This window comes from Toxotes jaculatrix, chromosome 24 (genome assembly GCF_017976425.1).
Source record: "Toxotes jaculatrix isolate fToxJac2 chromosome 24, fToxJac2.pri, whole genome shotgun sequence".
Lineage (NCBI taxonomy): Eukaryota > Metazoa > Chordata > Actinopteri > Toxotidae > Toxotes > Toxotes jaculatrix.
This window is the reverse complement of record NC_054417.1, coordinates 5,816,178-5,826,517: the sequence shown is the minus strand read 5'-3', so window position 1 is coordinate 5,826,517 and position 10,340 is coordinate 5,816,178. Positions and strand designations below refer to the sequence as shown.

The 10,340-nt window shown below is 40.9% G+C and overlaps 1 protein-coding gene across 1 annotated transcript; it reads left to right on the top strand.

Moving 5' to 3' along the window:
• The first annotated feature begins 1,061 nt into the window (after nucleotides 1-1,061).
• On the top strand, nucleotides 1,062-3,940 carry LOC121178234. Its single transcript, XM_041032796.1, has 7 exons — nucleotides 1,062-1,305; nucleotides 1,402-1,474; nucleotides 1,697-1,794; nucleotides 2,454-2,638; nucleotides 2,880-2,937; nucleotides 3,019-3,081; nucleotides 3,236-3,940. Exons 1-7 carry the CDS (start codon nucleotides 1,192-1,194, stop codon nucleotides 3,839-3,841), a joined length of 1,197 nt encoding a protein of 398 aa, XP_040888730.1. The 5' UTR covers nucleotides 1,062-1,191; the 3' UTR covers nucleotides 3,842-3,940.
• The last annotated feature ends 6,400 nt before the right edge of the window (nucleotides 3,941-10,340 follow it).

The following is a 10,340-nucleotide window of genomic DNA, read 5'->3' as shown; positions in this document are numbered from 1 at the left end:
GTAATTTTATCATGTATGAGGAAATTTCAGCAAAGTTTTCAGTGAAGAAACATTGGCCCCTCTGCTAAACATTTCCTCCCACTGAAATAACAGATACATGGCAAACAGAGATCCTTACACCACAGAGGAATTGTCGGTATGAAGAAGATGAGAAAAGTCATTTTGAATTTGATTTTTATTAAGGATTGATTTGTTAGCTGCAACGTAAAACCATGCAAATATTTTCCACTCGGCTTTGCCAAGACAGTGTCATAAAGCACCGGTTTATCTTACACACTCTCTGACCCTCTTCCTCCTTCCTCTCTGCCTCGGCATTATGGGAGCGGGCGGTTTAAAAACAGAGGTATTTACGACTCAGCACTCTCCTCTAGAGTTCCTGGAGCTCCACTAAACATGTGGGACTGGCAGTGTGACACCGCCAGTTTAAAGATAGACCGGGTTTTGGTTGGCTATCTGGCTATTTTGTATCAGGATCCATCTTTCTGTGTGCACACCTGCCTGTCTATCTGTCTGTCTGACTGATTTGTGCAGTTAAACAGAACTGGAAAACTGTTGCATTTCAGCTGGTGTATCAATACACTACATCTGACAGTGTTAATGTGATTCCTTTTGCAGTGGAGGGAGATTCTTTATTTATCTAACACTAAATCAATGTGAAGTAAAAGTCCTAAAATCTGATTTATCACCAAAATGTACTAAAGTATCAGCACTGTTACAGCTGTTTGAATTTAGATTAATTTATACCTTTTGAGTATATTATTATTTTGTGCATGTAAAATCCAAATCTGAAGAGCTGCTATTAATTATAGTCAAAATTATTTGACTGGTTGTGAAGTCGAGTATAAATTACAGTATTTGCCTCTAACTTATAGTAAACAAGTATAAAATAACAATGGAAATAACAATTTCTAACAATTTTACTCTTTGGTGAACTCCTATATGAAATGAGCTTGGTGTTACCTGAAGTTAAAACACTTCTTTCACAATATTTTACCTTTGGTTCAAAACTAAAAGAGTCTGTCGCCATCTAGTGGTCAAAATGGCGAATAGGCCAACTTTAAGCCACAGGTGAAAGCAATTACTTCACAGTGATGAGATACAACTACTGCGTCTGTCAAGCAGCAGCAGAGCTCTACACCCAGACTCCTGCTTTTTTAAGTTTGTTTTTTTGAAGTCAAGAGAACCGCAGACATGTCAGACAGATATTTTGAAACTCTGAAGAACAGCCGTCATGAAGAACAGCTCCCCAGCACTTCTCTGGCAGATTCAAAAGAAGATCCTAAGGAACCACAGCACAACATGGAGGTCCGTGCAGAGATTGTGCATTGTTTCACTGCCCCTCTTTATCAGACTGTATCTTAATGACATGAAACATAATTAAATCTTCCTTCTTATTAACAGGCAGGTACCAGAGATGAAGACAACAATGGCCAGAAGAGGACGTTTGATTCCACCACTCCCAAAGCAAAAACAGGTACAACAAAAGTGATCTAAAGAACATAGTCTGCTCCTTTTAGTTGACTCGTTCAAAATATTGCTCTTCAGCTCTCTTGGGCTCAACCAGATCTCAAGATTTGAAATAAAACTGAACAGAATTTATTTACTCAGTGTGCTTGGATGTGTGATATCCACTGATTTCAGTTTGTTTTTTCCTTGTTGTGTCTTTTATTCCTTGTTTGTTCAGAAAACAGTTCAGAAGCCATGTTGAAAGGCATGGCAGGGTATCAACTGACACCAGATGAGTTGGACTTTGTTAAAAAGAGGAAAGAAGTGAAATTTTATAAGAAGCTGCAGGTAATTTTGGGTTTTTCCCTCCTTGCTGCTCTTCAGTTGTGCCTTAATTGCAAGCATTCTTTACTATGATGGCAGTATGCTGATGAACTGGGGTGTGTTGGCTGCCCTCAGGGAGACCTGGAAGAGTTGCAGAGGCTTGTTGAAAAGGAAAAGATAGCTTTGGAGGTGGTGGTTGCTTCCAGGGACAAAGCGCAGGCTGAATGCAACAAGGTGACCTTTCTCAACAAGGTCTCTTTTGAATTACAATAAACAAGGAGGGTGATAAGAAGATGACCTTTTTGTCTAGTTTCTCCCAATGTCAATCAAAAAAATCAAAGGTAGTTCTATTGCTGAGAGTAGGGCACATCTGACCTTTTTACCACCAGAATAACTTTCTCTGAATGCTCAAGCCTGCGTCTGTTACAGGCATTTTTACTAGCATTTTATATTGCCCCTAAAATAGCATTATTTTCCCAAAAATGTCTTCCCCTTGAAGGTCAGCGATGGTATAAATGTGAAGTTGAAGATGATGGATCCTTTGTGTTCATTCCTCTGGCATTTACAGTCTGTTAGATAACGTTCAGTGGAAATTCACAAAAAACAAGGGAGGTTATGGCAAACAGAAGCCTGCTGTATCCTGTTGATCCCAGTCTTTTATTTTATTTTATTTTTTCTGACAGTTGCCATCCGCCGAAAAGCTCACTGAGTTGTCACAGGTGGTTCTCAAAAAGACAACGCCATCGACCAAGTTACCAGACCGAGATACCAAGTCTCTCCTCGCCATGGTAATGAAGGAAAACATCCGGGGAGCCATTGACGAGATGAACATTGAACTGACTCGGATGCAGAAGATGAGCGCAAACAGGTAATGAATAGCTTTCATAGATAAAGTTGTCTACCACATTGTAGTCAGTGAAGGCAGCCAGTGTTAATTCATGTATTTGATCTTTAGGTACAACAATACCTTAAACAGATACGTGTGTGCTCTTTTATTTTGGTGCATTCCTGTGCTCAAACACACAAAATACGATGCCCCATATTTTCGATATCCAAGGAAAACACAAGGTCACGTACTAACATGGATTTCTCAAAAACATCTGCGATAGCACGACGAAAGAGCATAAAGAGAGAGGGCAGCTTGAAAAACACATTGTCACTAAACAGGTAAGAGCGGCTCCAATGTGCTTCATATTTTATTGCTGATAAATGATTTTTTTTTTTTTTAATTTTTAAATCTGCTTTCAGCTGAAGATACAGGCTTTTATGAACCAGTTATCTGAACTGAAGTCTGAACTTGCACAACAACTGGTGAGAATCTGATTTGATGTTATTGTCATATTCAAATATAAACACATTTTAGTTTTAACAGTTAATGTTTGGCTAAGATGACAAAAACATTGACATGAGGGGAGAAAAAAAATGTTGCATCCAGTACTCTGAAATAAAAAATGTGGTTTCACAGGAGGCATATAGAGCTCTTCAGATGCAGCTCAAGACCCAAGAAGAAATCAGAGTGGAAGCAGAAGATACGTCTGAGAGTCTGCAATCAGCCAAAAGCCAAGAGAAACTTCAAGTAAAGAAAAAGAAAAAGGTTACATTTGTGGAAAATTTTCTAGACAGTAAATCAACAAGGAATAAACACACGGACAGTAAAACAGACAGTGAGGCCAGTGTGAAAGATGATGACGCAAATAAGAACACAACTGAAACTCTGAAGACATCAAGAACTAAGATTTCTAATCAGAAGTCTGAAGCTCCGACAGAGAAACTGACAAACTCCGTTAAAGCAGCCAGAGGGACAGTGAAGAAAGTCAAGGAGGAAGACTCTCATTCACAGGAGCCTTTGCAAGCAGTGAAAGGGATAAGGAAACCTCTTGGAACTGCACAGATCACAGATTCACAACTGAAAAATCAAACTAAAGCGAAAACTGGGGAAGCTGGGTCCACGTCACAGCAGGCCACTGTCTCACGCAGCAGAAGGAAAGCTGCTGCGGCTCCGGGTGATGCTAGAGATGAGGCACAAAACATCAGTCTGAGAAGATCCACTAGGCTAGCGAGCAGGAAGTGAAGATGGCTTTGCTGAAATACACCAGGAATGGCCGTAGGGATGGCAGCGATGGTCGGTCCACCACTTTGCTCCAGACTTAAAGCTCAACTGGTTTAGAGGCATGTTATTTATATTTTGTGTGGAATTTTAATTATCTGTTCACCTTTTTATTCTAAAAAATAAAAACTTTTACAAGACTAGATTCATATCTGTGTGGTCACTGATGTGTGATTCCTCCAAGCTGATTAATTCACTGCAGGAAATTGTTTGATTGGTAAAGAGGAGAAGTTCCTCCATGCTATTTTGATTAATTGACTCCTGGGGCACATGTTACAAATGGCTCTCTAACTGATGTTTTTCTCTCTATGTAGATGAGTGATCCAAATCTAATCGCAGATCCGTATGCGATAATGCAGAGAATATTTTGATTGTGTGAGTTTATGAGATGTTTCTGTAGCAAAACCCATTTTCTCTCTGAGCCAGCGGACATCTTATCACACCTTATCTCTCTCGTTCACTGTCACAGTTGGAAATGAGTCAGGACTTTTAGCTGAATCGCTGTAATTTCCCCTTCAGTAATTCTTGGACAGCCGAGGGGCAGTTTGGGTGTAACACTGTTAATCTTACATTAACTCCCAATCAATCGGTCTGAGCCGGGAAGAAGGAAAAACACCTCACACTCGCTGTCCTGAGTCTGGAGTGGGAAAGAAATTTGTGCTGACAGTTGGAATGTTTCGAGACACCTTCTTAGGTTACAAATTAAGTTTGAACTGACGGTCAAATTTGTCATGTGCCAGGATTTGCTTCACGAACTGCCTTGGCCTTGACAGCTGGAGTAACATCTATCTTAGCAGCAAAAGTTCTGTTATATTTTTCCACCCGGGGTCTTGATCCTTGACTTTCCCTGCAATCTGGGAGGCTCGTTTTCAGTCTGACTGTAATCCCCAGAACCTGACGAGAGATTTCCCTTTTTCCCCCTCACAGCTATGCATAAACACAGATATTTGTCTGATGGTCAAGCACAATGACGCAGCCAAGACCAAAGTAATACAAGCACAGGGCGGGAATCATCCATATCCTGTTATTAAGTTTAATAGTCTAATATCAATAAAGTCACTTGACTGCTCCAAAAAACAAATCGGGAGCGATGAGTTTGTGCTGAAAATGGGTTTAGTGTTTTTAGTTTTTGGCTGCAGAGAGTTGATCTTTTTTTTTTTTTTTTTTTGTATTTTCTGTTATTCCTGCATTATTTCTGTTTCCCTCTCTGTGGCTCCGAGTTTCTCTGCTTGTGTTTGCCAAACCTGGAGCCCTGAAGTGCTTTTTAAAATCGAGGCATGGGAACGTTACCTCAAATGCGTCGATTTCAGAAATCAGATCTTGTTTACGGACGGAGTCCAAGCAGACGGCTGGGATCCTGGCCCAAGGAATTATGGGTCATGGATTATATACAAATTGCTCATGTCTTTTGCCTTGCGGCTGGATAAACTTCCCTCTGTGTTTAGGCGCTTATAAGATGACTTCTCATTCTTTTTCCTATTTACAAAATAGTTATACCCAGCAGCTGCTGTATCAGTGGCCTCATATTTATGTATTTTTGTATAAAAAAAAAGGTACAAGTCTGAATGGATGAATGTACAAGTACATAACAATACCTTAAAATATATCTTTTAATAGTCTGCATGTACAGAAACTGACTATAACTACTGGGCTTCCTTAGGAATGCCCACCTAACCTTGAGCACATTTAACTGTGTGTTGATAACTGCTGTGTTTACACAGTTATTGTATTTACACAGTTGTTGTACAGTTACATTATGAATTGAGCAATTATTCTCGTTTTTCATGGCTGCATTTAGAGTAAACCACCGCCAGGGGGCAGTGCTACGGACGTTAACCCTCCACTGCACACCTCTGCAGTCTCTTCCCCTCCCATTAATGAATATTTAAATATTCACAGATTGTAATAACTGATGACCTGTTTCAGATGGATCAGATGAGGAGGTGAGGTGAAGATGATGGTGGATTTTTGGTTTAAAGAATTTATTCACTGGTGTAATGTGAGTACATTTACTGCAGTGCTGTACTTCAGTAGTGATTTGAGGTACTTGTACATTGTAAAGTATTTTCCTTCACCTTTCTTTAGACTAATGTTGTGAAATATTGTTCTTTTTACTTGTCTGCAGTTATTTAACAGCAATCATTTAACAGTGATGTTACATGAAAATGTCCAATGCCAACATTAAAACTGCAGTTAGACTTCGTGTTAGGACAAAGTGGTGCTCAGTGATAGAGAAGTTTTATGATGAAGGACGATAACTGGACATAACAGACAGAGGTACAACTTATGGCCTGAAGGGGCTAAAGGAAACATTTTCCCACTGTTTCCAGGGACAACAGGGGACACTGGATCCCACAGTCAGGTTTGACAGGTGGTTGTGTGGTTTTTTAAAGAAACTACACATTCTTAGACCAAGGATGATCCATTTTTGCCATTTATAATGGTGAACACAGCATTTTGCGAAGTGAGAGTGAAAGAAGTACTCAGATCACTTACTTAAGTAAAAGTAGCAATAACACAGTGGAGAAATAATCTACGAGAAGATGAAGAAATGTTATAAAAAGAACCTGTGTGATTCGTGAAGTAGAGGGCTAACATCTGTTAAAACTCTAGTGTCAAGGTTAAAGAGCACAGCAGCCCACTGTCTTTGGTGTGACAAAGTTATTTAGTTTCAGACTCTTTGCGTGCCGTCGCGGACCATCTGTCCTCCCCTGTAACGTCTCTCTGTTTAGCTTGGATGCCGAAACAAGACGGTCCCCGCTCCCCTGCCAAGGAAAATCCTGTAAAAGTATATTAGTTAGCGCGAGGGCTGAGACCAGAGGAGGTGAGGCCTGTGACACATGTATGAGCCGTGGTGCCAAGTCTAGCAAAGGCAGGAATATGTTTGTGCTCACTGAATGCTTCCAGATCTCAGTGTGGAGGCAAAGTGTGAATCCTGCTGCTCGGGTCTTGTGCCAGTTGCACTAAAATCCTAAACCAAGAGAGCACTTCACGAGAGGATGCGTGTCTTTGATGTGGTTTGAGATGACCACAGGTACCAAAGAGCTTTGGTTTAATCATTATAGTGAAAGGTCTGAAATGATGTGATTGCTGTGGAAGAATATTGGTAGGAGTAGAAAGCTATAACTACGTCTAAATGCCTGATTTATTGCAAAAAAAAAAAAGTAAATGTGGTAATAGCAAGAAGTAAAGCAAAGCACTTGTTACTTAAGTCATTTGTTTTGCTCAGTTGTGTGGAATCCACCAGGAAAGGAGAAGACAGGAAGGAAGGATGTCTTGGAGTTGTTCGGAAAAATAAAATGCATTAGACTAAACATTTGGACAATGCCTGAATATGCACAGGCACTTTGTGGATAGTGAACATGTGAGGAGAACAATCTCCAGCTTTGTTCAAGTCCCCAAAACCTTTGGTTAGACAAGCATCCACCCACAGTGAATCCTTGCTGACTCTCCACGGGGAGCATTATTATCACATTAAAGGAATCAGTTCCAGAGTTATACCATCAGTTTGTATGGTTTATAATACAAAGCAGAGTTCAACAGAGCGGTGGAGAGTGCAGGCATGACCTTAGTGTTATTCATCAGGCAGATATTGGAGATAACATCGAAACCACTTCTTAGCTCAGGCTAAGGACATACGTAGATTTTTGTATTTATAAAATATAGCAGTTAATTATAATCAACCTTTAATGAATGTAGATCTTTTGCCTCCTTTCCTGTAGAGATAAATCAGAAGATCAGCATCAAGAAGAAATGAATAAAGAAATGATAATTTCGTCGAACTGTATTTCCAATCATGGTGGAAATATTCATTTTACAGCACAGGAAAAACAGACATGTCTGATGACGCTGACCTTTCATGTTTTAAATGCACTCTGAACGAGGCACAGTCTGTGCCCTGACAGACATTAAGATGTCCACAAGAGGCCAGCATTTTTTGAACAGCTCATGTAAAAAATGCTATAAATACCAGTAGCCCAAAAAAGGAGGCACACTGCCTCCACACACACCTGTAGTCAATTAGTCCCTCTGCCTGCTCTGTCTCATGTAACAGACTCGAGTTCACTTCAATCAGTTGAGCGTGATTTCTCACACGCAGGATCACCTGTACAAGGCAGTGCTGTTACGCAGTGTTTGTCTCACTGTGTGGAGAAAACCTGCATCATCATACTATTGTGTTTTAATTCATTTACAACTACTTATAGAATGTATTACAATTAATAATTGGTGTTGGACCTTCTTTTTAGGGGTCATAAGGCTAAAAGTTTTTGTATACAAAGTCGATTATTCCGAGACAGGCAGACAAACTTGTGACGTCTTAGATTTATCAGCTGTAAACTTTGACAAACCTCCATCCTGAATTCTCAGGCAGCGTCTTCTTTCTCAGTCAACACAGTCTTTGTGTAATCTCTCTGCGAGTGACTAGACTCGGCCAAAAAAAACTTGTCCTCCTGGCAAATGAAGAGAGAGCACTCTCAGTCCTTCAAAGCTGGACAAACAGGGCCCAGAACCGAGCTGCTGAGGAGGCACAGACCCACGGCAAAGACCAACAGTAGCCTTCTGCCTTTCATTTTCCTTTTCTGGTCTGGCTACGTTCTTATTATTATTCTGTCTCTGTTTTGACTCTCTGTCTTTCTCTCTCTCTCACACACTATTTCACCATTCTCATCCGTATTCCTGTGCTTTGAAATGACATATGCCTTTCAGACGCTCTGTGACGCTGCCAGAATCCTCCCGACATCAGTATGATGCGAGGCAGGTCGAGATGAGTACATCAGCACTGCAGCATTGAGTTGTGAGACATAATGGAGTTGATAGAGTCTCCCGGAGATGGCTGACTTTAGCTGTTTCCATCTCTGGAAGTAATTTTGCTGGATAATGAAAAACAGTAAAATGTCAGTGTAACCTTTAGTGATATATTCCTTCGTATTAAGGGACATTTGGTGTCCTGTGGGAATTTAATGCCCCTTAAATATCAACATGTCTTGCTACTCACACATCTAGCAGAGGCAACCCACTAATGACACCTCATTGGGCTACAGTGAGTGAGAGTTAGTCACTTGCAGCACAGATTAAAATATTTTGATAATAATGATTTGTGATTTGTGGTTTTGACTTTGGAGCACAACTTTGTACCAACTCCTCAGACATACCACAGAGCTGTAACCAGTTGAGTGAGCAGCTACAAAAGCAGCAATAGTGGACGATGATAGACGCTCCTCTGCGTCAGTTGTTATTGGGCCCTGAGAAGTCATATGTTTACATTCAAGCGACCTGTAACAACTGTAGGAATCGTGACTTGTTAGAGGCAAATGGTGAGAAATTGTTTTCGAAAAAAACTTTGACACAAGGCCTGAATGAAGACAGGAGATAGGACAGGAGTTGAGGCCCTGATGGTGGTGGATTCGAGCCAGCAGGTGGGTGATGGAGACTTTGTGCTGAGACTCCCTGGAGGTCAAGGTGTTGATGGGAAGGAGGTGGGTTAAAGGTCCTATATTTCATAAAAGCAGAGCAGCAACCAGGGACTGATTGGCTCAAGGAATCACTGGACAAGTCCGGCAGATTCAAAAAACAGGGAAAACATAAAGCATGCTATGAGCTACATTTAAACTTGCAATGCAGTTTTCATTTCAAAAACTATGACTAACTTAGACACATCCCTGTGCTTGTTTCCAAATTGGCTTCTTACTCTGAGGCCATCCCACCTCCGAACACCCTCACTCAGGCATCACCGTCTCAGCCTGTGTGGCAAAAGAGGGCTAGGGTCAGTTTACTCTGCTCCTCGAAGGAATGCTGGGAATTGTTTGCGCTGTCTGCTTCAACTTCTGCTGCTTCCAGCCTGGCTCAGTTTTGCTGTTTCTGGATGCAGACACACACACAAACACGCATGCATAAACTCCTGTTACTGCTACTTTATGCATCTGTGTTTTATGTTGAACCCTGTAAAGAGCAAAATGTCTTTTTTGTGACGGGCTGCAGCCAGATTGTCTTAATGGCTTTTGTGAAACTTTGGATAGAGTTTGTATTGAGTCTGCGTGTGTGAATGTCTCTGTATCACGTCTGAGAGTGCGCCTTTAAAGCCCTAATAGACAGAATCTGGGATCAACACTCAGTTTTTTTATGCTGGCCAACGCAGCGTCCTGGTCTGGTTGGCGAGGCGTAACAGTGAGCCTGTTTTGAAGATATTAATGCAAATATTTTGCCAAGTGCAGAAATAAAACAGGGCTTTGTGGCTTCATCTGACACACAAGCAGGAAGGAATTCAGCTTTTTTTTTGTAGCCTCATGCACAAAAAGTTTTTCTGTTCAACATCACGCTCTCTAGCTTGACAAATGTTCCCGAAAACACATGACAGGACTCTCTAATGATACTTTGTTTCACAACATGGGGCTGAAATACCTGTGGTTTGGTGCTCGTCATAGTTCAAAGCATGTAATGTGTGCTGCCATTACCCATTAACCGC

Bases quoted from the DNA above. Each gene is read 5' to 3' on its own strand.
- LOC121178234 (XM_041032796.1), top strand. From the start codon at position 1,192: ATGTCAGACAGATATTTTGAAACTCTGAAGAACAGCCGTCATGAAGAA. The intron at 1,795-2,453 runs GTAATTTTGGGT...TTTTTCTGACAG, and splicing joins AATTTTATAAGAAGCTGCAG to TTGCCATCCGCCGAAAAGCT. The intron at 3,082-3,235 runs GTGAGAATCTGA...GTGGTTTCACAG, and splicing joins CTGAACTTGCACAACAACTG to GAGGCATATAGAGCTCTTCA.